Here is a 27,223-nt window from a genome sequence, read left to right on the forward strand (position 1 = left end):
ACTCCACGAATTGATTAGGTAAAGAAAGTTTGATGCCTTATAGAACTTCATTTACATACATAAATTGGAACCAATATGAAATCAATTCGTGGAACACATAATTAACAAATTAACCACCAATCAAATAAGTAGTTACGGGTAGAACATAAATTGGATGTGTATACCTAATCGAATGTCATATATATAGGGGCGAACGTTATAAGCATAGTACATGTGCACGAACAAGCATGACTAGTCTACGCTAGATTATCGGTTTGTTTTAAATTTAGAACTTCTTTTATGAGCCATTGAAAGTATTTTTTTGTCTCCGTTGTATATGTCACATACTAATTGTCCGAAAAATTTCATAATGACTCGAAAAGCTTGATAATAGGTCGAATCCGTCTTTTTGTTGTAGAACTAGAACTCAAGGTTTTTGAGAATAAGTTGTTCTTTACTTCTTTATAGCGTACCCGTGACTCGGAAAAGTGTAGGAACAAATACTCTCTATGGGTAGATAGGGGTTCTCTAGTCAAACCATTACTTAGTTTCTAGGACTTTCCTTACTTTACCAATCTCTATCTTAAAATTTATTTTTCACAAAATTGGCCCAAATTCAGAATTTTATAATTCTTTGGATAAAAAGACAACTAAAATTTTATTTGGTTAAGCAGATAAAAATTGACCTTTTAGACCAAAAAATAAGGTTTAATGGCAAAAGAAGCCACCAGAATATCAATACGGCGAAAAAAGTCAAAATAATATACTCTAATTGTCAACGAATAACAATTTGGTGTAAAAAATTTGAAGAGAGAGAAAGAGCCGGGTGGAGATAAATAACTTTTATCCCGTATAGGGTGGCGCCGCCACTTTTAGGCAGTTAACGATCCAAGACCTCAGCCTTATCCGGCGGTTTTGGGACGGTTATAGCAGTTTTATTTTCAAATTTCATTAGATTGTTCTGTTGCTCTTAAGGAGCATTTCATCTTGAGATTCAGTCTCCTATCATTTTCTCTTATTCCCCTTTTCATCTTTTACACCTGCATTTCTCACTGATCATGGATTATCCCAATTCTCAAAATTTTAAAAGGCCCCCCCGTTTTTGTTAAAAGGCCTCCCCGCTAAAAGCGCCCCTCATTATAACCCATTTGGTTATAGGGCCCCCTCTACAAAAGAGCACCTCCTTCATCAATATTTGACCTAACGGCAAAGTTAACGCCGTTAGGTCAAACTTAACCCAAGACCAGAGATGTTGACCACGCCACATCATCATCTTCTCCGGTAGGTCGCCGGCCGGCCAAACTTCCGGCCGGCGACCTTCAAATTTTTTTTTTATTTTTTTTTATTCTCTATCTTCTCTCTCTCTCTCCAAAAAAAAAATATATATATTTTTTTTTTTTTAACTCTCTCTCTCTAGAGAGCAGACCAAAGGGTCTGCGAACAGACCCTTTGAAGGTCTGTTCGCAGACCTCTAATGGGGTCTGCGAACAGACCTTCAAAGGGTCTGTTCGCAGACCCTTTGGTCTGCTCTCTCTCTTTCTCTCTAGATCTCTAGAGAGAGAGAGAGTTAAAAAAAAATATATATATATTTTTTTGGAGAGAGAGAGAAGAGAGAGAATAAAAAAAAAAAAAAAAATTTGAAGGTCGCCGGCCGGAAGTTTGGCCGGCCGGCGACCTACCGGAGAAGATGATGATGTGGCGTGGTCAAATGATGTGGGTGAAATACACCTTTAAAGGAGGTTTTTTTCACCCATTCAAAGAGGGGGGCCCTTTAACCAAGCTAAGTCAAAGGTTTTTTACTAAGTCAACGAAATCATGGGGAGGCCTTTTAACAAAAACGGGGAGGCCTTTTAAAATCTCCCATTCTCAATTCCTCCATCACTTTGCTGCTCTTACCACAGAAGATTTGCCTCTGACAAAAGTAGAAGGGACCGATCTTATTAGTTCTTTCTCAGAGAACAATAAAAGGGGTGTTCTAAAGTTTTTTGGATAAAAAAAAATGGATATCGGTCAAGCTATGATCCGACTATCACGGGTCATCCACGGACCTAATCGATTCTCTTTAACAGAACTTCAAGACAACAAGTTTCTGATCCGATTTGCAACAACAAGTGAATTAGATATAGCACTTGAAAGTTCCCCGTGGACCATTGCTGAAGAATTGGTTGTTTTAAAGGAATGTAATGTTTACCTTGCTCCAGAAGAACACACATTTGAGTCGGCAAGTTTTTGGGTTCAAATGCATGGTATTCCGATGGGTTTACTAAGTAGTACGACGGTCAACAGATTAGCAAGTTCTCTCGGAAATTACATACCGACTACACCGGAAGACGCTACTCGGTGGAGTGTCTATGGGAGAGTAAAAATTGAATTCAATCTTAGTCAAAAACTTCCGAAAGTTGTAAATCTCACACTTTCTAAAATCAAACTTATTGCGATTGAACTCAGATTTGAACGTCTCCCTCGGTTTTGTTTTAATTGTGGTCGAATTGGTCACACCATTAAATTCTGTCCAGTTGTTCTTAATTTTACAGATTTACTAAAATGGGATTTAAATCCTGAACAACAAGCCTTGGTTCACAAGGTTATTAAACCTAATTATTCTGATTCCTTTAAAGTTCCTTTTTTTGCTAGAGGTTCAGGGAGGGAATTGGAATCGTACTTGGCATTCACACAAATCCAGGCTAGTCAAGACCAAGGTTTCGGTAATATCAATCAGGATGAGGAGTTTCACCCATCTGTAGAACCCCTAAAAGATTCTTTTGGAGAATTACTAACACATTTATCCCAAGCAAAGAGATCTAAGATGATGCTACTCGATGGTCAGATTACAGGAGTGACTACAAATTCGTTTTCCATGGATTTCCTGCAGGTGGACAAGGCAGAATCGTCCAACTCTAGAGGATGTGGAGAGGAAAGGCAACGGAAAACTTATAAACGCTCATCTCGTTTAAGCAATATGGATTCTCAATTGGATAGGGATTCGGCACCCTCAATGCCGACAGGACCATGAGTTGCCTTGCTTGGAATTATCGGGGTTTGGGGAATGCTCCGACAAAGGCTACATTATTTCAATTCCTCGGGTCTACCAAACCCAATTTGGTGTTCTTATCAGAGACTCGTTTATCTTCCTCTTGTTTGTTACCTAATTTTAGTCAGTTTGGTCTAACTAATTGCTTTCCTGTCCCTTCTATAGGTAGAAGCGGTGGATTACTACTTCTTTGGTCTAATACTATCAATGTTAATTTACATTTTTCCTCTTCTAACTTAATCCATGTTACTATTTCCGATATGGATAACAAACTAGATTGAGATTTATTTTGTATCTATGGACCTCCGCGGGTCCAAGATCGAGCCCCATTTTGGTCGGATCTTCTTGTTCGTATTAATAATATTTCAAATCCCCTTTGTTGTATTGGGGATTTGAATAACATTATATATTCTCAGGAAAAATGGGGTGGTTCTGTCCACACCCCGTTTGTTACTCAGTTCAGGTCTTTTATAGACCAATCGGGTCTTATCGACTTAGGTTTTAATGGTCCGGCTTTTACCTTGACAAATAATCGTTCAATTCATCATCTTACTAGGGAACGTTTGGATAGAGCACTCACTAATTATAATTGGTTAACGGAATTTCCGGATGCGGGTCTATTTCACCTTCCTCGATACAATAGTGACCACGCGCCTATTCTCCTTAAGTTTAAAGTGGCCGGTCAAGTGTTAAAGACCATATCCAGATATGAGGTTTTTTGGTCCAAACACGCCAATTATAATGAGACTATTCACAAAGGTTGGGAATATAGTGTTGGCCTATTCCATGATAGAGTTTGTCAGGTTAAAAATAATCTAGTTAATTGGAGTAAATCGGCCTTTGGAGTCCTTAAAGACAGAATGCGAATTCTTCGTAAGAGACTCCAAGATATTCAAACTCAACCCCCTACATCTAATTCTCTTATTATTGAAAGTGATATACAAGAACAATTACTGTATTTAGAAGAGGTGTATAGAACCAAAATGGAGCAGCGTTCTAAATTAAAGTGGACTCATAATGGAGATAGGAATTCTAAGGCCTTTCATGTGGTCATGACTCATCGAAAGCAGAAAAATAAAATACAACAACTAACTAGTAATTCTGGTATTTCAATCATAGAAGAAAAGGAAATTGCTAACGAATTTGTGTTGTTTTTTCAGAATTTATTTCAGGCAGAGCCTATCGGCCAAGCCCCAATTGAGATCATGGAAGCATATAAACTGATACCGGACACAGAAATGGGCTACATCTCAAGAGTTCCTACTTCGGAAGAGATAAAAGAGGTGGTTATGGAAATGGGTTCTATGAAAAGCCCTGGACCGGATGGTCTGCCATGCCATTTTTACCAACACAACTGGGACTTAATAGGTTCGGATCTCATCTCTTATATTCAAAATGTTTTTGAAATAGGTAAGATAGACCCCATTATCAACAATACCACTATAGCTCTTATACCGAAAGTGAGAAACCCGAGTATGGCCTCTGATTTCAGGCCAATATCACTATGCACCTCAATTTATAAATTCATCACTAAAATAGTGGCGAATCGTATTCGACCTTTTTTGGATCAATGTATTATGTGGACTCAGAGCGCTTTTGTTCCTTCGCGATAAATCATGGACAATATTATTATTACTCAAGAAATCATCCACTCCATGACTAAGTCTAAATCCAAAAAGGGAGGTTTTTCTCTTAAAATCGATATGGCCAAGGCCTACGATAGGGTAAATTGGGACTTTTTAACTAAAGTCTTGAGAGCCACTGGGTTTTCAGGTCGTCTATTAGACCTTATTTTATCTTGTATTACTACTTCTACTTTTAGTATTCAGGTCAATGGACAGCTATATGGGAACATTGTGGCTACTCGGGGTCTTAGGCAGGGTGTCCTCTCCCCCCCTACCTATTCCTACTTATCTCTCAGTCACTCTCGTTCCTCATTAATCATTATGAATCAAAAGGTTTGTACAGTGGTTACAAAGTAAATCCTTCTAGTCCTAGTATCTCTCACCTTCTCTTTGCGGATGATCTCATCCTATTTGGGACGGCTACCATTACAAATCTCACAACCATCATTAATATCATCTCAGCTTATTATAACTTTTCTGGTCAACTTGTTAATTTCGATAAATCTTCCATATTTTTCGGTAAAAGAGTGCCTTTAGACATCCAAGCTCGATTTTCAGATACTCTTCAAGCTCCAAAAATGACCAGTCAGGCCAAATATTTAGGCTCCTTTCTCCTTAAACCAGGGAACAGGATAAACAGTTTCTCCTGGTTAATAGACAAATTTCAAAAAACTTTAGCAGGATGGAAAAACAAATTAATTTCTCAAGCTGGAAGGACTGTTCTAATTCAATCTGTTCTTGGCGCCTACTGTACTTACTCTTTTAGTTACCAACAAATACCTAAGCAAGTGATTCAGCAATTGGAAAAAGCAGAAAGATGTTTCTGGTGGGGTCATTCTATTTCAGAGAAAAAAATACATTTCATCAATTGGGATATCATCTGTTCATCTAAAAAACATGGCGGATTAGGCATAAGGGCATTATCAGAAGTCAACAGACCCCTTATTGGTAAGATGACTTGGAGGTATTTAACTCAACCAAACTCAATTTGGGTCAAACTTTTAAATTCAAAATATATAAAGTCTGTTAGTTTTTGGAGTATTAATTCTCCTTCCTCGGCTACTCCTTTTTGGAGATCCATTCTCAAAAGTAGAAATAATTTTGAATGTAATATTATTTGGCAGGTGGGAGATGGTAAAAATATTCAGATTATTTCAGATCCTTGGTTAGAAGATCAACCTAATCGTCGACCGACTATTATAGAGCCTATTCCACCTAATATTAAATATGTAGCAGATCTCATGAAGCAAGATAATAATAGTTGGGACCAAGAGACTATTAGAAAGTATTTTGATCAAGGAACTATAGAAGCCATCAATTCGATTACTATTAACCCTTCATCTGAGTCTGACAAACTCAATTGGACACCTACTGAAACAGGTATTTTTTCCTCCAAATCTTATTATCAGGAAATTAGGGTGAGACCAATTTTGAATCAGAATGTACATGATTTCCCATGGAAAAAGTTGTGGAAGCACAAATCTATTAACCCTAAGGTTCAACTATTTATATGGAAACTCCTCCATGATGGACTAGCAACTTTCGGAAACTTAGCTAAATTCATTCCTACAGTCCAACCTATTTGTAAGTTATGTAATACGGGTGAAATCGAGAATATCAATCACCTTTTTGGGTCTTGTCCTAAGTTCAGAGAACTAATTCATACGACTAACAATAACAGTATGATAAGTTTAAGTGAGGATCCCATTCAGAATATGCGAGATATACTAAATAAAGGTAAGAATGGAGAATCTTTACTTATCTCTTATGGTGTTGGTGGAAGGAAAGAAATGCATGAGTTTTCCGATCTACAAAATCAGATCCGAGTCGCTGCTGGTGGATGGCCAAGAAAGAGGTACAAATACTTACCCCTTTGACTAATTTTTCATCTGATATGGTTGATGAACAGGAATCACAATGGCTGCCTCCTCCTTCTTCCAAAATCAAATTAAATGTTGATGGTGCTTTCAATCCACCACATGCGGCTGCAGGAGCGATAGCTCGAAATCATTTGGGAGAGATTTTAGGGACAAAGATGATCATGTTTCCATCGGTTTCGCCTCTTCATAGCGAAATGAAGGCGTTCGAGCTAGGGTTTTGGTTAGGGCAAGAGCTGGGAATCCAGACTTATATATTAGAAGGGGATTGCAAGTCGATGGTGGAGATCTTATCAGACCCTAATTGCCAACCTCCGTGGCGCATATCTAGAGATATAGAGAGGATTCGTGGACAACTATCAACAGTGGACATTGAATTACAATTTTGTCCCCGAAGCTCTAATATGGAGGCTCATAACTTGGCGAAATCGCTCATTGCTCCCTGACTAGAGCTTATTTAGTTTTCTAGTCCTTTCAGTTCACTTATTCATCCTAGATTAGTTATCTTATTCATGTTCTCTCGAATTTGTAACTTGCATTGGATGTTATATCAAGTTGAAAGCTTTATTCAAAAAAAAAATATATATACTCTAATTGCAGTTCAAGCCACCAAATGAGCGATTTTCGCCAGATTTTCTTTTCACCCAAGTGGTGAAGTCAATATTTTTGTAATAACAACAAAACTGCATTTTTGTTGTTATTTCGTTGGAAATTGTTGTTTGTTTTCTACAAAGTTTTGTTTGTTCTAGGAAATCATATACGTTCTGAGTTTGGATGATGTTTCTTTTCTGTTATGATGCGTTTTGGTCTTGTTTAATGATGTGTTTTTGTTGATGTTTTATACATTATTTGATTGATGTTTTCACTTAAGTTTGTGATGTTTTTTGTAGATCAGATCTGTGTTTACAACATCTAAATTTTCGATACAAACTGTTGTTTGCCCCTCACAAACTGTTTAAACTAGGCCCGTGGTTTGTTAGAACCATTTACACCGAACCCGATTAATATTTTTAGGATTATTTTGCAGAAGGGGTGTGGGTAAATACCAGACTTCGCCAAAGAGACATGAGTTTTTATTAACTAACTAGTTAATGAAATAAATGATTAAAATCCAGTTTGGTTTTCACATGATCTTTCAAACTGTGTGTTCCATGTTCTTGGGTATTTGAGAAGCCTCTATCTTTAAACCATCTCAGGAAATTGAGTCTTTCGACTTTGAGACATTTTTGTATTTGTCTTATGAGTTGTTTAAGGACCTCATATCTTTTTTTGTTTGTGAAATCAAATAGTATCCCTTAGTTGCTATCCTTTACTAATTGAAATAATCGTGGTTCTTCGGTTGCAGCTATATTGTACTCACAAATCAAACTACATATGAAGAGGCGAGAAGGTCGCAGATACCATATCTAAGATTAAGACTTTCTTAGAGTACTTGTTCTTCCTAATACGAGTTCAGTGTCAGTAGAAATCGAATACCTTGGTTCTGTTTCTTACAAATCTTTGGTCATTATGCAGAGGCATCCCTCAGAGTGTGTACCAATTCAGCAAGGGTATCTGCAGAAAGTTGAACAGCTTCTGTTGTGGCATGAACATTTTATTTGCAATGGAAGTACTGCCACCAACTCAAGAGATTGAAGCAAAATCAAGACCATACACAAATTATGATGCCTTATCATGTCGATTCTGCTATCTAAGGGGCGGGAGGAGGCTATGCTGCTATGTGCTTTTGCGTATGAATTAGGATTTGGTATCTATCTATTGGTACAACAATCAGTATTTTCATTTCGTTACTGTTATCATCAGACGTGAATTTGTACAAGTATTAGATTTATAACTTAGTAGCAGTTAAGTGCCCCGTGAGTCCGTTCTTTTTCTGATTCTTCTACCTTATGTGATTCATGCACAAATCACTTTCATGCCCTTTCCATTTTTCTAAATGAACCAACCTTGGCCACGCCACAACTTGCTGCCTCAACCACGATGACTTGCTGCTTCAACTACGGCACAACTTGCTGCTTCAACTACGACACAACTTGTTGCCTTGACCATTGCTATGTGACATTGAGAATGTAGTACTGGTAGACCGTGTGAGCCGGAATAGCTCCTTGAAGCTATCCTGTATTGAATTTGGAATGAAAGATTGTAATAAGAGCTTAAGATAGCAAGGTTTATTCAAAATCATTACTCCAAAAATCAAGGAGAAAACTCAGAAAAGGACTAGATAGCACTGTAAGTTGTTGAAATTGAAAAAAAAAGAAAAAGAAAAGCAAAATGCGGTGAGCGTGGATCGAACACGCGACCTTCAGATCTTCAGTCTGACGCTCTCCCAACTGAGCTATCCCCCCTTGGTGATGGAGGAATAAAGGTAACATTATATATCCCCTATAATACCATTATTAGTTACAAAGATGGCCTGAGTATTCTGTGAGAGGTTAGTCGAATACTTGAAGAGAGAGAAAGAGGGAGGGGTGTGGAGGTGAAGAAGAGAGAGAGAGAGAGAGAGAGAGAGAGAGAGAGAGAGAGAGGGAGAGATGATAACGAGGTCGAATCTGGCTGAGCAACTAAGAGAGTATCAGGTTAGATCGAAGCTTGACTGGTCTACTGATTCTTTCTTCACCTCTACAACTTCCAATCTTAATTCCAGGTACCCCCCTTTTTTTTTCTTTCTTCCCATACTAGATTCTACCATTTCATCATTGTAGACACCACTTTCCAATTCCTACAACTCTTGATTGATTTTCTCTTTCATGATTTCAAGTCTTCTAATTCCTAATTGGATGATATTTTAACCTATGAATATAAACAGATTTGGGGATCTCTCTGGTTGCATTTGACAATCGGAAATTGAAATTTTATCCTTAATTTCATATCTTGTCTACCCACAATTAGATAACCTTGTTTTCGCCAAAAATCAATCTACTTGATGATAAACATTAATGGGTAGATTAGCAAATCATATTAGGTCAATGTGATACCAGTTTTTATACTAGAATGATCTGATCAGAGTTTTTGATGATGAACAAACAGAGCGGATGTTGTGATAGTGGTGATATGGGAGCTCACAATTCTTGCTTTTTTGGTTTCTTCAGCAATTTCATTATACTTCAGGTACATGAGACTTGCATTTATCTTAATATGCATCACAATTTTGTTGTTTGTATGTATGAAAGTCATGAAGCAAATTCGATTCGAGAAGAAAAAGAAACGAAGAATGCTTCTTCCGTTATCCATGTGACAACCTCACCAAGCAAGTTGAGTCTTCAGAGATCACCACAGTTCTTAAGCGTTGTTGATTCTCTCATTCCATATTTTGCTCGAGCGTAACAATTATGTTAACACTCTTATATTGTTCATTAGAGAACTTGATTTTGTATTGGTTGTATATACACCGATTGGATTTTAGATATTGATTAGTAATAATTAGGAGTGGGATAGTGCTAGATGTTCTCCACTCGTAAAGCTATCTTGATTCGGGATATACCACAAGGAACATCAAAGAGTGTCCGAAAGTTTTCGTGTATGACAAGGCTTATATTATTTAAATGCATTCTTGAGGAAGATCATTAATATCAATCTGCGCTTATCTGTAAGAGATCATTGTTGTGCCAACATTGATGTGAAAATATATATTTTTGTTTTCTATTGACATTGGTGATTTGTCTCCAAATATGATTCGAAAAAAAAAATAGATTGTGGTTGTCTTATTGAGGGCCTTCAGGCAGTTATTTGATTTGTTGTTTCGTGTAATTCATGTACCCTAACTACCCATGATGATTCGGCTCACGAATTGTTTCTCAAGTATATGCAGTCTGTGGACTGTTCCACAGTTCTTGCACCTAATTGAGGTCCTACGTTCTGTCGTACCCGGTGATCTTGTTATTTTAGTTCCGAAACTTGATCATTCGGTGTTGTAAGTTGTTTTTCATAGTGGACCTGGAATGTGAACTGTATGCAAAAGAATGTTTGACTTTTTGTCATACACGTTTAAGGTTAACACCTACGAATTATGTGCTTCTATTTCATCAAGAGTCCTGACCACAAGGGAATGTAGAAACATGTCGATAACCTAGTTATGCACCACATTCTAGGCTATATTGTTTAGGTTTCTTGATCACAGTTCACATAACATGGATAGATAGAGGTATGCCACTAAGCAGGCCAGTGTGGTATGTGTAGTACTACTACTAGTAGTGGGAATTCTAATTTGGCTAAGAGTCTTGGCAGGATTGCCATCATAAGTAGAGTCGGTAGCCCACACAGTCATCTGTTTGATCTAGTTGCTACCCAGTTTTCTCTTCTTCTGCTTTGTGGCGTACTTATTAGAACAAGATATGCAGCTTTTTATTTTTGCGAACATATCGAGGTGGCTCGGTATGAGCCGCTGAATCTTGAGTTTAGGGATTAATATTTTAACTTCAGAGTTTTGAAATGATAAATATCCAACGCCTTTTCTCCTCTGTGTGCCATGGAAGGTTGTTTTGGTACCCACCTTGTCAAGTCTATGCACAGACTTGCTGGTTTTTTGGGAGTATGGTTAAGTTTGAAACGAATTAATCAAGCACAAGTGGCCAAAGAAAAGTAAAGTTATGAAAAGAACAGGGGGTAAGCATCATATAGAATATGATTTGGATTCACATTTCTCAGGCTGAAGGACTTGATGGCCCTTAAGGTCTGAAAACATGACGATTTTTTCCACCCTTGTTTGAAAATTTTGGTTGGTAAGTTTGGAATTTAGCAACTAGTAAGTAGTAGTTGCACAAAAGAAAACAACCTTTTCACCTGCTCAAAGTCTCACAATCAAATATTTCAAATGATCAAGTATTTTAGTTGGTAGTTATTGTTTTTTGTTTAAAGCAGATCTGAAATCTGATTCGAAGTTGGAATTGATTTGAATTAGATTTTAGATTGTTTGTTTATGTCTAAATCGTCTAGTAAGTTGATTTTGAGTCCTTCTAATTCATACTATTCAGCTTCAGACAATGAGAAAATAAAAATCGCTAGTAAGAAACTGAATAACAACTTGTTATTTGAACTGCATCGAAGAAAAACTGTACACATCTAGTGCTAATAATGAACCACTAACCTCTTTTGGAAACAAACCAAAACACACCAAGTATAAAGAACACAACTCTCTCTCTCTCTCTCTCTCTCACACACACTCTCTCACACTCTCTCTCTCTCCTAAGTTATTCATGGGTGGAAGAATCTGATTTTAATACCAGTGTCAACCACACCATATAATCCAGCAACAACAGATAGACCACTTAAAGTAATGCCTAAGATTCCAAGTACCCAATTTAAGTACCACATTCCACTATATTGTTTAGGTTTCTTCATAACAATCCACATGAAACATGGATAAGCTAAAGTTATCGGCAACGCTAAGCCTCCAATTAGTCCTGCAAGGTTTCCCAAGAAGGGTAGAGCCACGCCAATGAAGAAGGAGAAAAACCCAAAAAACAAACGAAATCCTGTTCGAACATACCAAGGACATGCCTTTTTGAACTTGGTCGTGTATCCTTGTTCCATATGATCGAATATTGGCATTCCGTAGATTTGGAACGAGCTTATAGCATTTACTACTACAAATACCCCTGCTAGTACCAAAATGGCTTTTGATGTGTCTTGTGCGTGAAAAGCGAATAAGGCTGTTAACATTCCACCATCCTGAGGAATCTGTACAAAACACAATCAACTTAAAATACTCCACTAATCATTTATTTCTTAAAAAAGAGTAAAAAGATTTATATTAGATCAAGAACAAATCGTAATTTTGTAGGAAGAATTAGTAGTGTAATTACCAATTGTCCGTATGCCCAGTATCCACCGATTGCGATGGGAAATAAACAAATAGCGATGAGTAAATATGCGAGTTTTACACCTCTCCACATTGGCACTCTAGAGGGATGTTTTTCACTTGATGGCATTGTGCCCTGCAAACATAGTTGATTTTATGTATTAATTAAAAGAGTAGTATTACTTTTTTTTTTCCATATCAATTATTAGCCTCTATATGACTCCAATAAGAAGAAACCAAATAGCTAATCATCACCTCATAAGTTTTCCATTATTAAGTATAATATGAGTTCTGAATTGGGTTCGACCTTTATTGACTGAACAGGCTCACCGCCCAATCTAAATCCTAAAATATCCCTGTCTGATTCACCCAACTGTATTTGACTTTTTCACCATATGGTAGGTGAAGAAAGTCAAAATTATTGTTCAAAGAGGTAAAGCTCTTTTATATTCCATTATCCTAATCAAACAAAATTTTCCTCCCAAATATTTAATAACCCTAATCATGGAGAAGGGAGAATAGTCCCACATGCTAGAAAACTAGAACGACTATGATATCAGAAGAAGACCTAAGTAATTGAATATTAGATCGGATCGAATCACCAAACACCCTATATGTTGAAATAAAAACATGAATTGAAACACTTACTTGAATCTCAAGGACAAGATTGTGGCCTCTGAAAGCAAAAGCAATGATCCCAAGTGCATTTAGAGCAGCAAAGACTCTTGCCATATCCGTATTAGCTATAACCGGGTCATAAGATACACCCTGAACCCGACCCTTGGCAACTGATACAACCCATAATAAAGTACAATATCCAACGGCCGTAATTGCACCGATCAATGAAACACCAGCGATGGAATTCAAGTTAGGCAACTGAGAGAAAATAACCGCGATGCACGTAAACACCAAATACCACTCAACGGTGGTTAATGGCTTTGGATTAGTACACGTGGGGCCACATAGGACTTGGTAGATCAATTTCATGGTGGATCCGCCAATTATGATCAGAGTCGTACACGTACCCGCGGATAGATACATGATAGGAGGAGTCCCGAGAAAGCTCCCTATCTTTTTACCTGCATGGACATGGAGTTTTGTTGGGTCAAATTGGAGCCCTAGATTATTGTGCCGGTTTATACGTAGCGTCTACGTACTGGTTTAAGGAATAAGAATAATCATAACCTTGGAACCAAACAACTCGTATATATAAATGGAATAAGAATATCTGTCTACAAAGTGATTATCGGTCCGACCACTAAACACAGGCGTGATAGAAACCTAACATCTGAGTTGGACAGGCATGATACGTTCTGGATCTGTAGATTAACTTTCTAACTCTAAATCTTATATGCCAAACTCAAGCGTCTAGTTCCGCCCGTCCGAGTTGTCAGATACTCGGCATAGAATAATAGTTTTCAACTATCTTCTAATAGGTGATGTAATTTTGTATGGAAATATGTAGTTGAGTACTTACCGAATGAAGCAACAAAGAGATCAAGGTATCTACTATAACGAGTCCCATCTGCCGATTCATGAAGCTGGACGAGTAACCAGAGCGTGTAAAGTTGCCATACAAAACCCACAGACAAGCTTATGATTCCCCATGTCCTATTTTTTCACACATCAAACCAAGTTAAAATGGAAAATGCTATCTATTCTGACTTTATCATACTCATTTTTAGAAGAAACCCAACTACTTTGACATGTTACATGGATTTCCCTCCGAAAACCAATTCTATAAATGGAATAAGACTCAAGATCCTTTTTTTACTATATATATATATATATATATATATTCTTTTTGTCAGGTGGTGTATGTCATATACTCATACATGATTATTGGGTTTATCAATGGAAGGTGAAATGTTGATTGGGGATCTTGTAATTGAACTTTTTGCTACTAGGAATAAAAAGTTGAGCTTACCAGCCAAGGATAGTGAAGGCAAGAGGGAGAACAAGTGCCTGAATTCCAATACCAGAACATAAAGTATGGAAGGCCGCATAATAAGCGTTCCCATTTCTTGAAGCTGTTATGGGTAGCCAATCATCATATTGATGATCTGTTTCAAGCTTTGTCATCTTTATCAAATTCCTCACCGGACTAGCTAACGGGGTTATGAACCTTGGTGTTAACGATGTTCTCGACGGTGGTGTTTTATTTGGTGTTGAGGATACTATTGGATTAATAGGACTACTTGATAATAACGGTGATCTACTCAAGGAAGGCGAATGAAGTTGGGAGGGAGGAGCTGAAATTGGTGGCGTAACATTATTGCTATTACTATTACTATTAGTAGTTGTTTTATTTCTTCTGTCGTTCCGTGGCGGTGCCATTGCCGCGGATCTCGGCGTCACCGGCAGAGAACTTATTTCCCTATCCCTTCCGGTAGCTGTAACCTCACTCATTTTGTTACTTTCTCTATCCTCTTCTCTTCTCTCTAAAACATGAAAATGGGAAGTGGTGTTTGTTGTAGTTGCAACAAACTTTTGTAGCAAACAATGGAGTGACAAACCACGTATTTAAAGTAGGTTTGAACTTTGAGGGGCATATAATAATTATTTAATGTGTTGGAGGGGGTATATAATATATTTAATTGATATTTTAGTCCAAATGGGAGGTGAAATTCCGGGCAGGTCATGGGTATGTGTGGTCGTGTGGATAGTCTGACTACCTTACGTTATATATCCCAAGATTTCACAATTGGTCAAGAGCCGGCGCTTAATACTGTTAGTGAGCCCAAAACAATAATCCTAGCCGTTCAGAGTGACGTGGTCAAATGACGGTGGATTGACCCCACATTATTAACGGTTTGGATTTAGTGGGATTGCTTTTTCACCAACTCTTTTGGGTAGGTGAACGAACCCCCCCAAATGATATTAGTACAATCATGATTCATGGTCATGAATGTGGGGATATGTTGTATTGATGCAAAATGTTGACCAGATTGATTTTGACAAAACAAGCATCTAATAGGAGTTTTTTTTTCTTTGAGACCAACAACCCTGATCACTATCTTGTAATGAATATTTTTGAAACTTAAGGTGCTGTTTGTTTTTTTATTTTTTCAGATCTGAAATCTGAATTGGGTCTTAATTCAGATTTCAGACGTTTGTTTTTTAATTAATGAAAATCTGAAAAGTTAGCTGAATTTAGTCAATGTCTGAATAGGCTGAAAAATAGTCCACAATTTTCAGACTTCAAAACAAATCTGAAATAATGCTTCAATATCTGAAATGTGCCGAATGACTCTTATGCCCCCACAAATTAATAACTTTCTCATTGCTAAATATTTCAGCCCCACCACATATTTCAGCCCCACCACACCACCACCACCACCACCACCACCGACAAAAAAAAACCACCACCACCACCGACAAAACACAACCACCACCACCACCGACTAAACACAACCACCACCACCGACTAAACACAACCACCACCACCAACAACACACAAACCATGACCACCACCGAAAGTATATAGCACCACCACCAACAATACACAACCACGCGCACCACCACCAACAGTTCACAACCACGAGCACCACCATCGACAGTTCACAACCACGAGCACCACCACCAACAGTACACAACCACGAGCGGCACCAACAATACACAACCACGAACCCTCGTCAGATCTACAAGATTAGAACCCTCGTCGGATCTACAAGATTAGAACCCTCGTCGGATCTACAAGATTAGAACCCTCGTCAGATCTACAAGGTTGGAATCCTCGTCAAATCTGGAGGGTTAGAACCCTCGTCAAATCTGGAGGGTTAGAACCCTCGTCAAATCTGGAGGGTTAGAACCCTCGCCGGATCTGGCGAGGGTTTACCTTTTTCGTTTGAGAGAGATAGGGACAGAGAAAGAGGGCGACTGAGAAAGAACGAGAGCGACTGAGAGAGAGAAGAGTGAATCTTTCATTAGAGAGAGAGAGAGAGAGAGAACGACTGAGGGACTCCCACAACATATTCCATTAGAGAGAGAGAAAAATTGCAGAGAGAAGAAGAGAGGGGTTCATTAGGGTTTGGGGTTCTCTATATTGGAGAAGAGAGGAGTTTGAAGATTAAAAATTAGGTTTTTTATCATACACATCACATAGGGGTATAAGTGTCAATTTTTTAATTCAGACCTTATAATTCAGATTTAGAAAACAAACATCTAACTAACAAACTAATTCAGCCAATTCAGATTCAGTCAATTCAGTTCAGCCAATTCAGATTCAGCCAATTCAGATTCAGACAAAAATAAAAAACAAACAACACCTTAGTTGAGTTTAATAAATGGATCAGAAGTCTTGGTTTACATGCTAAAGAGTCAAAGTTAACCAAAGCAACTTGTTTCAAGTGAAATCTTATCTTTTTGATGATTTAAGCATAATACCCTGCCCACAGGCGTGGCAATTTCGTCTAGTCATCCGCATGATGAAAATGACGATTGATAGTCGGAATGAATCTTATATTAGATAGTTAACAATTATGCTTTTTCCTTAGGCGGGGTTGAATGCTCTTATTGAAGACTAACCACCCGATGTCTAAATGTGCCCTCTCGTCAGGAGAATTGCAAAGGGATAAGTTGATTGGGAATTTGGGATAAACACCTTATCAACCAGGGACGCTCAAACAACTCAAATTTCTTAGGCCACAACTCAAATTTCTTAGGCCACAACTCAAGATTTGATTTTGACTCGCATTCTATACACTTGCAATATAACCCGGAAAAGAAGTGATATCACTTGATAACTAATAAATCACATTCATGTAGTTGGTATATATCAAGTACTTATCTCAGTCAAATAGTTCATTTCTAATACTCAAACTCTACAAATGATAATAGTGGTTTATGGCAAACAGTTAGTGGTTGAAAATGGACTTGCTCAATTAAGTAGTATTGTATTATCAACACTAAAAGTCAAGTTGAAGAAGAAAGATCTGTTGAAATTTTTTTTCTAATTTTCAGTGGGTAGTTGTGAGATTTTGATGTTTAAGTTGTCCATTTATGTTGTAGCTCCCAAAGCAAGCCCATAAGAGTTTAGGACCATGGTGAAGCCCACTTCATGTCCTATAGAAATTGACAGCCCACTTTAATTACTTGGGTACTAGTAAAGTAGTAATATGTTCGAATTTTATTGTTCTAAAAAATATCTTTTGCTCATCTATAATTTCTTGACCAAAAATTAATATGTTTAATACTTTGATTGAGTTTTTTTTGTGTGTATCAAACAAACCCTAATATCAACACAATCCTTTGGTCCTCCAAATTAAAACAATTTAACAACTTATCATGGCACCCCAACAAAAATTCAAATATATATCACAAAAAGCTAATCTATTTTTTTTTTGGCTATGACATGAGAGATCCGAAAACAAATACGCGGAACTTATTTCTAAAGAGACGATAATAATTGCAATTTTCTAAGGGAGACAACAAAGAATTGAAGACACCGTCTCTCTTGATAATATAAACGGGTCATATTTTTGTAGCCTCACTTGTTTCGAAGGACTTTCTAAGTACATTTTACACTTTCTAAGAGGACAAACTAAAAAAAGAAACATAAAGCTAGATTGCAAAAACCAAGCTCTTTGTTTCTTGACACCGATATAGACTGATTACAAACAAACATCTTACTTACGAAGACAATGTAAAGCTTTATCGATCTTCGATCCTTTCCTAGAGTAGTCCTTCCTTTTCAATGAAGAAAGAACAAACTCCATGAATAGAGCATCACAAGGAAGCCTAATAGGACCATTACAAGCCAACCCAAACTCATCTTCTGCCATTTTAAGTAGCTCTTTAAACAATGGCCTTTCTAAGTGTTGTAGAGGAATAACAAACCGACTATCGTCTTCTGTATACACAACAAAATGGCCCTTGTTTGTCATTTCTACTTCACTAAGTTGTGTTTAGTCTTGCTTTTTTTTAAGCTTAAACTTGAACTATCCAGCTATTTATATAGAACGGAAATCTGTCCGATCTCTCTTAGATATTTTGCTTAGAATCCAATGTATCTCTACCTAAGAACATTGCAGCAATGGCCAAACATAGTAATGTCTGTCGGTTAAGTAAGCGAGATTAAGATGACATTTTCAACCTTAAAACTATGTATATTTGAATATAGGAGTTGGACCTATGGTACCTCAAATCTATAATGTGCATTATGTTTGACTGCATAGTTTTCTCTCAAGGGAAACAAAACGTTTTCGAAATGACCTAATTTTGGTTCAAGAAACACTGTTATTACTTATAGAAGTAAAAACACTACAGTTTGCAAAAACATGGGCACTAGCTTTACTAGATAAACACAACTAGATTTTTATATCTATCTATTAATTTATAGCCCATCACTAGGAAATAACTTGTATGAGACATTTACATAACTACAGTATTAGGTCTTAGATATTTTGTTATCTTCAAAAAGAGGAAGAGAATGACCTTTTAGTTGATCTCTTGTTTGGTAAAAAGTTAGGCTAGGTTAGCTTGAGTTCAATTAGATTATGTGTCACAACAAGAACCACTAAAAAGGTTTTGTGCTAAATTTTGAATCAGAATGCACAATTATCATGTCGTTCCGTATAAGCCCCCGAAGTCATGTCATTCTTTGTTTGTTCGGCGGTATAAGCAATTTATTTCGGGTTCGAACTAATCGAAATGTTGGTTAAGTACTTCCGGTTTTGAGAATTACTATGTATATTAGTATATATGATTCTTGTTGCATTCATGCCTTAGGTTTAGTGGTTTGATATTTAGCCATTATTTGTCAAACTCAACAGTATCACAAACCTAATCCTAGATATAGTAAACACTAATAGTGATCAACTTAATAAATATCTTTCTCTATTCATGGTAAAGAACAGGTATCATTCAGTATATTTGATTTGTCACATAATTTTCCAACTTCCAACAGGTAGTCACTGTATATGCATGTTTGTTTGGTTTCAGAAAACATGTTTCATTACTTGGTTTGCACTAAACAGAAGACATTATAATGATCAAATTCGACAAGTTCTCTAGATATTATCGGATACACATCGTTGTCGAAGGATTCACATCACATACTTTATGTGCAGATCACAATATCACATGACATGGTAGTGTAATAGGCCATTTTGCCTGGTAATACATATGGAAGTAAAAGAGAGATGGGTTTTGGAAATCCATAAGCTGCTAAAGAGAGAAAGAGGGCAAGTTGGGGAACCTGCAGGGTAAGACACAACACAACGATGTTCCCATGGATCAAAGCCATGTCTAGAGGGAAATATTGAATTTTTAACGCAATTATGTTTGTTCATTAGTCAATGCCATCAATTTAGAACCTTTATATAAATAGTACTTAGTTATATCTGCTATTAACGAACAACTTGACATAGCTAGTAAGTATGAAGGCAAAAAATAGACAAAAGTGATATCGGTTTTGCCGTTGTACGGATGAGACCTAATGAGACCTCAACCCTAACATACAAATGTTAATAAAGAGAACTACCTTGGACCCAACCTTTTATGCATGTCTTACTCTTGTAGTTGGGACAAAAGAGTGAAAAGACTTATCAAAATATCTATGGAATCAAAGTATCAAAGGATCCTTTGAGAGGTGGTTAAGCACTAAACTTCAAGCACCAAAGATCTTGAGAGAGAGAGAGATATCAAGAAGGTGAACCCTCTTCCCCATGACACTCATCCAATTTTGTGGCCTTACATTCATAAACATGAGACAAAAGTTAAGTATGTTTGCTTTCACATTTAAAGATAACATATGATATCTTGTTGCTCTCACAAGTTCAAAAAAGGGGCCCCACAACATTTGAGAGACTCACAAGACTCCTCACTTCACCCACACATAATCAATCTCAACCAATACACCACTATTAAATTTCCTACATAATAAAATTTAACTACCAATTCCCTATATTTGAAACCTTCAAACAAACCCATTTCCCAGGAAAGGAAACAAAAGAAAAGGTCATGAGGAGCTCCAAGAAGCTAGGTGAGATTATAGGGAAATGGAGGAAGAGGAGAAAGGGTCACTTTGTTGTTTATGCCAAAGAAGGCAAGAGGTTTGTTGTACCTTTATGCTATTTGAATCACCCTATATTCAAAGTTCTCTTGGAGATGGCCGAAGAAGAGTTTGGCTCGACAGTCCACGGCCCTCTTCAAGTACCTTGTGAAGAAGAACTGATGGACTACTTAATCACTTTGCTAAGAAACAATCAGCATTTGGATATTCAGAACCCCTTTCTCTCCATGAACAAGCATATAGGTATTTCAGTTTCTTAAGTTTCAGGCCACCTTAAGATGTGAACATGGTAGTAGACAAAAGAAATGATCTTGTAACTTTGATGGTAGTTTTTAACATTTCCAAGACTATTACTGCAAATTAACTTTAGTACTCTTCTAGCTTGTTAGAAGCTCTTTTTTCTTTCTTTCTCTCTTTGGTTTCACTTCTCTTGGTATGCATAGGGGTATAACTTTTTCCTGCCATATCTAGAAACTGCAAGTATTTCTTGAGTCAATTCAAGAATACAAGTGCCAGACCAACCAACCTCTGCTAATGAGAAATAAAAGTAATTAGCGTTTGATTATAAGAAAAGATGGGCTTGCACGCTAATGTTTGGCTAAAGAGTGAAAAAATTCGTGGAACCTTTTATTGAGAGCTACAATCTTGAAAAATACAACAAAGGAAACTTAAAGAAATTGTTTACGGTGAGACTTGAGAGAACAGACCGAGACATTTGTGTATGATATCTTATGGAAAAAACGAACGTGCAGATGTAATACAAAAAAATGAATAGTTTGATGTGTATTTTCACTGTTTTTGTGTCTTGAGAGCTTCAAAGCGAGCAGCAAGTGTTTCATAATCTGGTAACTTGGGATGGACACCAGGAACCGAATGTCGTCTATACAAATTAGGGTTCTCAGCTATACCTGTTCTATCATCAAAGTTTAAAGCGTGAGGTGAAGGTACTGATGGAGGAGCCCTATTAGGTGGATCATAACTTCCAGCAGAAGGTCTTTCCAACTCAATCTCTTCGTCGCAGTCTGGTTCTGACTCATCCGACTCATCAAACTGAATAGCAGAACGAACTTTGGGTACATTATAGCTGTGCCCCCTGTGAATCCTCTTAGCATCTGCAAAAGTGTGACCGCTGGACTCTTCATCACCCAAATACTTACTCTCCCGTGTAATAACTGGTGCATCACTTTCCATCGGGTGAACGTGGGAATTGTCTAATGAATGTTTCTTGCTCGATAACTGATTTATGCTGAAACCATTTTCTGCTGAGGTTTGACAATTGTTTAGGTTGTTAGCAAGATAGGCAGCAGCTTGTGCAGCAGCGACTGCTTTCTGTGCTAACTCCGCAGCTGCTTTAGCAGCTGAAGCTGTGTCCTCAAAATGCATAGTGTCTTCTTCCTTGACATTGATTACTCTATATGTATCATGTATGAAAACCATGAGATATTGTTAGAGAGCTTGAAAACTTTTACAATGACAGCCAGATTGTAAGTCTAGTTGAAGTTTCAGAAATATTCTTGTTATTGAGCAAGTACCTGTCCAAAGATGGATTTTGTTCAAAACCTTGTGCTGAAACAGCTTTCACAGGTATGCTAGTCGCACTGACAAATGTTCGAGGGCCTCCCTGTGTAATAAATTAATGACAAAATAGCATTTAGGAAATAAGTGTGAGTGTCATTTTCGATCTGTTGCAACTGATACCGGAGAAAGAATTAGAGTGAGAGTGAACAAACAATTAGCTCTTCAGGGGGTGCGAGAAGTTCCTTTTCGCTCTCTGATGTATCCCATTCTATCTGATGCTCCTTAGCTATTTCTTTCATGAGCTTCAACTTCACTTCGCCAGTAGGTGATCTTACTGATAGTTTCTCAATGAGCTTTGAGGAGAAAAATGGACTTGCATAAGTACTTGATAAAGTATACGCAAAAAACAAAACCAGTTAAACTATGCATCGTAAGAAAAATGTATTTCTAGCCTTTCAGGTGACCCCAATCTGCATTTTTTCTTCACTCCTGTTGAGAAACTTTTCAAGTGAAGTTGTAATCAGAAACAAGGCATTAATATGGCTCACCGTGCGGTTTACGCCACAACTAGGACGAAGATCAATTGCTGCTGATACAAAATCTTTTCCATATTTCTTTTCAAATATATCTCGAATTTGCACTAGCTCTGGGATATCTGAGCACCTCGGAGATGCAAAAATCAAACTACAAATTCCTTCTTTCAGATCCGCTGGGCATTCCCTGAGATGGTTCAGGACTCATTTCAATACAAACTCTTCCATTAATCTATTGTGCAACATAAGAATATTCAAGTAATTTCAAAATATTACCTTTGCTTTGCTATGATTGAGAGCCGTGCCACAATGAGCTCGCAAAAGAGCTCAATGATCTCATTTGCTGCCATCATATTTTGTTCTCGTATTACGTGTTCAACCTAAAAAACTCAACAAATTATCTAGATTATTCTTTTTGAAAATTATCTAGATTATATACCTTTTCAGTTCTCAATATGTGAACTTTGCAGATAATGGTATCGTACATAGATGGTTAAAATAATTGATACATTGTTCTCTATAAGACCAACAATTAGCAAAAGTAAATGGTTTAGTTTTTATTAGTATCGACCGGAGAGAAAACAAAATACACCAAATGGAGAGAACGTTAGGTATATAGATTAGGAAGGCTTAATATCATGATTTGTAACCAAGTTTAACATGTTCTGCTTCCAGTGCAAGGAAAGAAATGCCGAAGGCTTACCTAACTCTGCTAATTATAACGCGTAGAAGTCTAACGCCTAAGTGATGTGGGATAGTGCTAATACTCCGCCCCACGTCAGAGATGAAGTCACTCAGCACTCTCTGTTCCTGCTGGGCGATGGTCACTAAGTCTCGACCGGCCCTGAGACACTAGCTCAAATACCATGTAATCTAATACTTAAGGAGGTTATTGGAATATATATATACATATAGTTTAGGGTAGTTTAGTCCTTTTGCCTACTAAGGGCAATTTAGTCTTTTGCTATGTACTACTTATTTACTTGTTCTTGTAACCTAAGTCCTAATACAATCAATGAAAACCTTAGACATCATTGCTTCTATTAGCAATATCCCACATTGCATGGGCATTAGAATTTGCGAAGTAGATAAGCCTTGGGCGACCATTTCCTTTTAAACTCGGCAAGGAAGGGATGGTCCAAGACTTATCTACTTTGCAAATTCTAATGCCTAGGCGAAGTGGATAATGCAAATACCTCCCCTCAACGTCAGGGCTGGAGTCATTCGTCACTCCACCTCTACGCAGGGCTAAGGTTACTAAGTCCCGACCCATCCCTGAGGCATAGCTCAGGTACCCTTTGGTCCAATCAGCCCAACTTCCCTTGAAAATCGGCTTGCAAAGAAATGATGCCCAACGGCCAAGGCTGATAAGAGCAATGATGGGTATGACTTCATTGACAAACATAAAAAGATTAAAAGTGTCGTTAGTTGGCAAAAGACTAAACTACTCTAAGCATTATATATGGTTCTTACATTAGGCAAATGAGTCCAATACAGTGGAGAACCTACAGGTGATACGCGAAGGTACTGTTTTAGCCTCCTCAAAGTGAAATTTATCAATGACATTACCAAATATGTGAGTTTTGGGAGTTAAACATTTGGGTGACTGTTCCTAATTGGATAATGTAGCCCATCCATCTGACACCTAAAACCCTTCATAAAAGAGTGAGGTTGGGACATTCCTGTCTCTTAAACAGAGTACATAACACAAAGGATTTCAAGAGAGAGTTACCCTGATCCTGGCTGTGGAGTCCTGGCCAGACTGAAGAAGCAAAGCAACATCTCGTCTCATCTGTTTAACGACGACTTGTCTCTTGTTCCTCAGAAGTTTAATCCTAGCAGTAGCCAACTTCGCCATGGTTTTACTGTTTCAAAGTTGAGAAATCAGTAAACAAAAGAAAGATAAGTTAAGAAATGAGCTGAATACATGAAAAGAGGAAACCCAAAGTAACAACAACCATTTAGAAGATTTGAAGCCTCCACCAAGAAGAGAAGATCCTAACTTCACCATTTTCTTACAAGGTGATAACACCACTGATTTAGCTATAATAGTCATGAATAAAAGTGTAACCCCCCCAAATAGAAATGAGAAGAAGTGAAAGTGATGATGAGTGAGTGAGTGAGGAGAAAAGCAGAGAGTGACAACGGTCATCTGATTTGGAAAGGTAAAAATGCCTTTCTTCATTCTAGTAGCTTGAGGGGCCTACCTACCCTCTATGACATGAGATATAGCCGTTACACAATTTTATAATGACTAGCAAGAAGGGAGAGCATCTATGGGCCCCTCCCAAAAATGTTATACGCCCATCAGAACGGCTTCCCACACCCACCCAGGCACCCACCATACACGCCCCTTCTGCTTTTTTACTTCTTCAGCTTCTTTCTCTCTCTATCTTCAATCTTCTTTCAACCAACAAAGATTAAAGGGTTAATTTCGTTTTGGCCCCCATATTGTGACCAACCGTCGAATGGTGACCGGCCAGAATGATTAACACAAAATGGAACTCCAGATCTAGACGTCCCGAAGTGGAAGATCCCCTTCGCCGGACAGTAGGTAGAGGGAGAGAGTGGAAGAAGAAGAGAGAGAATAAGAAGAGAGAGAAGAAGGAGAGAGAGAAAGAAGAAGAAGAGAGAGAGAAAGAAGAAGGAGAGAGAGAGAAAGAAATTTCTTATTTTTTTTATGTTTAAGGTGACCGGCCAGAATTTTTATTCCGGTCGGTTACCATTCGCCGAAGAAGAAAGGTGAGGTGGAGAGGAGGTAGTGTGATGAAGGAGAGATAAGGTGAAGTGGAGGAGAAAGAAATAGGTGATGTGGTTTTTGTGTGTTTATCATTTTTTTTCAGAAATGTTTCCATTTTGGCTCCCGAAGATAATTTGGTAAAAAATTTGTCCCTTTAGAATCAAAACGAACTGCCGGGCACAATTGGGGCCAAACGGTGAATTGGTCACAATATGGGGACCAAAACGGAATTAACACCAACAAATATCTATTAATCTGTATCAAAACTAATAAGAAGATCTGACTAAAATCTAAATTGATTCGTACCATATTTGTATTAATTAATTTCTTTTGCTTGTAATGTCTCTCTCGTTTAGATGGTTGATTTGTGTTGGTTCTGAGGCCATTCAAAAGTCGACACTCATGTGTTAAATGAGTGATAAAGTCATCAAATGAAAAGAAAATCCACCCCATTAGCTAGCCACTTTGGCGACTACCTTTGTGCAGAAAACCCATATCTTTAGTCTGAGTCACTTAAGAATCTAGATCCTTTAAACTAGCTGTTAGTCACTAATGTGTTCTCCTATATTAAACTCAGGGGCGGCCCAGGCCTAAAGCAACCAAAGCGGCTGCTTTGGCCCCAACCTACCCGAGGGCCTCTCTCATCGAGTTTATGGGGTAGTCTGTTTGATTAAATGAATAATTATAATTAACATGCTTGCATGAAATGTGCAATAGCTCAACGGTTAAGATTTTTAGTAATAAGGTAGAGGTTAAGGGTTCGATCCCTCCTAGAGACATTATAAAATATTTTTTCTCTTCATTTTTGCTTATATAGTAAAGGGGCCCCATTTCTTGACTTGGCTTTAGGCCTCAATAATGATTGGGCCGGCCCTGATTAAACTAGCAGAAAGTTGAAAGAGAAGGAAGGAAGGTTCCAAATTGGCACATTTGGGAATTGGCATTCTTAATTTTTGTTGGTGAATTGGCCAATTGGGTTAGTAGTTTAATGTTTAAATTTTAGCATGTGTATTTTAAGGGTTATTTTCCTAATGGCCCCCAACTTTGTGATCAGCTTCCCGCCTGGTCCCCTACTTTACGAGAAATACCCATATGGGCCCCTTCCGTTATAACACCGTCACTCTCTCTCCTCCATCATGTTTTCTCTCTCTGCCAACTCACGCCACATCATCTGTTACGCCACCTCATCACCTTCTCCGGCAGAGGTCGCCGGCCGGCGACCTTCAAACTGAAAAAAAGAAAAAACTTTTTTTTTTCTCTCTTCCTCTCTCTCTCTCTCTAGAAATTTTTTTCCTCACCCTCTTTCTCTCTCTCAAACTCCGGCGAAGGGGTTTCCCTTCGCCGGAGCTAGGTCTGTTCGCCTAGATCTGCTCACGAACAGATCAGGGTCTGTTCGTGAGCAGATCTAACGAACAGACCTAGCTCCAGCGAAGGGAAACCCCTTCGCCGGAGTTTTAGAGAGAGAGAGAGAGAGGGTGAGGAAAAAAAAATTTCTAGAAAGAGAGAGGAAGAGAGAAAAGAAAAAGTTTTTTTTTTTAGTTTGAAGGTCGCCGGCCGGAAATTTTGCCGGCCGGCGACCTCTACCGGAGAAGGTGATGAGGTGGCATAACAGATGATGTGGCGTGAGTTGGCAGAGAGAGCAAACATGATGGAGGAGAGAGAGTGACAGTGTTATAACGGAAGGGGGCCATATGGGTATTTCTCGTAAAGTAGGGGGCCAGGCGGGAAGCTGGTCACAAAGTTGGGGGCCATTAGGGAAATAACCCGTATTTTAAATACTAGTTTTTTTTTGTTTTTAATATGGGTTTCATGTTATCAACATTACTTCTGATCCATGGATTCCTACTACTATCACTCAAACTCCTACTATTATCATGAGCCTTCCTAATACTATCCAGAAGGTTTCAGATTTAATAAACCAAGATTCAAAGACATGGAAGCAAGATCTACTAAATTTGTATTTTGATCAATCATGAGTTCAAGAAATTATTAACATCAACATCTCTTCTTCTAGGGATCAAGATAAGTTCATTTGGAAACATACTCCTTCAGGTAAGTTCACTACCAAATCTTATTATACTACCTTGAATACTACTAATCAGAGTAATG

General features: G+C 37.9%; 4 protein-coding genes and 1 non-coding gene across 7 annotated transcripts; 2 read left to right on the forward strand and 3 right to left on the reverse strand.

The window, feature by feature from the left end:
- Window positions 1-6,529: 6,529 nt before the first annotated feature.
- On the forward strand, window positions 6,530-6,958 carry LOC147533824 (uncharacterized). The gene has a single exon (XM_086650068.1). The coding sequence runs from the start codon at window positions 6,530-6,532 to the stop codon at window positions 6,956-6,958; it is 429 nt and encodes a 142-aa protein (XP_086506194.1).
- Window positions 6,959-8,784: 1,826 nt separating this feature from the next.
- TRNAF-GAA (transfer RNA phenylalanine (anticodon GAA)) lies at window positions 8,785-8,857 on the reverse strand. The gene has a single exon. It is a non-coding gene; the product is annotated as a tRNA-Phe (tRNA).
- A 119-nt stretch (window positions 8,858-8,976) lies between these two features.
- On the forward strand, window positions 8,977-10,158 carry LOC147533826 (uncharacterized). The gene is made up of 2 exons (XM_086645239.1): window positions 8,977-9,156; window positions 9,540-10,158. Exons 1-2 carry the CDS (start codon window positions 9,044-9,046, stop codon window positions 9,745-9,747), a joined length of 321 nt encoding a protein of 106 aa, XP_086501365.1. The 5' UTR covers window positions 8,977-9,043; the 3' UTR covers window positions 9,748-10,158.
- Window positions 10,159-11,513: 1,355 nt separating this feature from the next.
- LOC147533827 (lysine histidine transporter-like 8) lies at window positions 11,514-14,800 on the reverse strand. 2 transcript variants are annotated; one of them, XM_086645238.1, is made up of 6 exons: window positions 14,237-14,800; window positions 13,787-13,920; window positions 12,958-13,388; window positions 12,314-12,445; window positions 11,680-12,188; window positions 11,514-11,644 (listed from the first exon to the last, which is right to left on the reverse strand). In XM_086645238.1, the coding sequence occupies exons 1-5, from the start codon at window positions 14,716-14,718 to the stop codon at window positions 11,703-11,705; spliced, it is 1,665 nt and encodes a 554-aa protein (XP_086501364.1). In that variant the 5' UTR covers window positions 14,719-14,800; the 3' UTR covers window positions 11,514-11,644; window positions 11,680-11,702. The 2 variants fall into 2 exon arrangements, with proteins under 2 accessions (XP_086501364.1, XP_086501363.1); XM_086645237.1 differs by having other exon boundaries at window positions 11,514-12,188.
- Window positions 14,801-20,929: 6,129 nt separating this feature from the next.
- Window positions 20,930-25,239, reverse strand: LOC147533828 (uncharacterized). 2 transcript variants are annotated; one of them, XM_086648357.1, is made up of 7 exons: window positions 24,333-25,239; window positions 24,107-24,239; window positions 22,651-22,754; window positions 22,390-22,561; window positions 22,054-22,194; window positions 21,856-21,944; window positions 20,930-21,734 (listed from the first exon to the last, which is right to left on the reverse strand). In XM_086648357.1, exons 1-7 carry the CDS (start codon window positions 24,557-24,559, stop codon window positions 21,113-21,115), a joined length of 1,488 nt encoding a protein of 495 aa, XP_086504483.1. In that variant the 5' UTR covers window positions 24,560-25,239; the 3' UTR covers window positions 20,930-21,112. The 2 variants fall into 2 exon arrangements, with proteins under 2 accessions (XP_086504483.1, XP_086504484.1); XM_086648358.1 differs by lacking the exons at window positions 24,107-24,239; window positions 24,333-25,239 and adding an exon at window positions 23,078-23,223.
- Between the last annotated feature and the right edge of the window lie 1,984 nt (window positions 25,240-27,223).

Source organism: Eschscholzia californica, unplaced genomic scaffold (genome assembly GCF_041429995.1).
Source record: "Eschscholzia californica isolate CP2 unplaced genomic scaffold, dmEscCali1.0.p SCAF_6, whole genome shotgun sequence".
NCBI lineage: Eukaryota > Viridiplantae > Streptophyta > Magnoliopsida > Ranunculales > Papaveraceae > Eschscholzia > Eschscholzia californica.

Coding starts and splice junctions, on each gene's coding strand:
- LOC147533824 (XM_086650068.1), top strand. CDS start 6,530: ATGGTTGATGAACAGGAATCACAATGGCTGCCTCCTCCTTCTTCCAAA.
- LOC147533828 (XM_086648357.1), bottom strand. CDS start 24,559: ATGAAGAAAGGCATTTTTACCTTTCCAAATCAGATGACCGTTGTCACT. Junction 21,945..22,053: donor CACCCCCTGAAGAGCTAATT/GTTTGTTCACTC, acceptor TTTATTACACAG/GGAGGCCCTCGAACATTTGT. Junction 21,735..21,855: donor CAAAATCCATCTTTGGACAG/GTACTTGCTCAA, acceptor TGATACATATAG/AGTAATCAATGTCAAGGAAG.
- LOC147533827 (XM_086645238.1), bottom strand. CDS start 14,718: ATGAGTGAGGTTACAGCTACCGGAAGGGATAGGGAAATAAGTTCTCTG. Junction 13,389..13,786: donor TCTCTTTGTTGCTTCATTCG/GTAAGTACTCAA, acceptor ATGTCCATGCAG/GTAAAAAGATAGGGAGCTTT. Junction 12,189..12,313: donor ACTGGGCATACGGACAATTG/GTAATTACACTA, acceptor TGTTTTGTACAG/ATTCCTCAGGATGGTGGAAT.
- LOC147533826 (XM_086645239.1), top strand. CDS start 9,044: ATGATAACGAGGTCGAATCTGGCTGAGCAACTAAGAGAGTATCAGGTT. Junction 9,157..9,539: donor ACTTCCAATCTTAATTCCAG/GTACCCCCCTTT, acceptor ATGAACAAACAG/AGCGGATGTTGTGATAGTGG.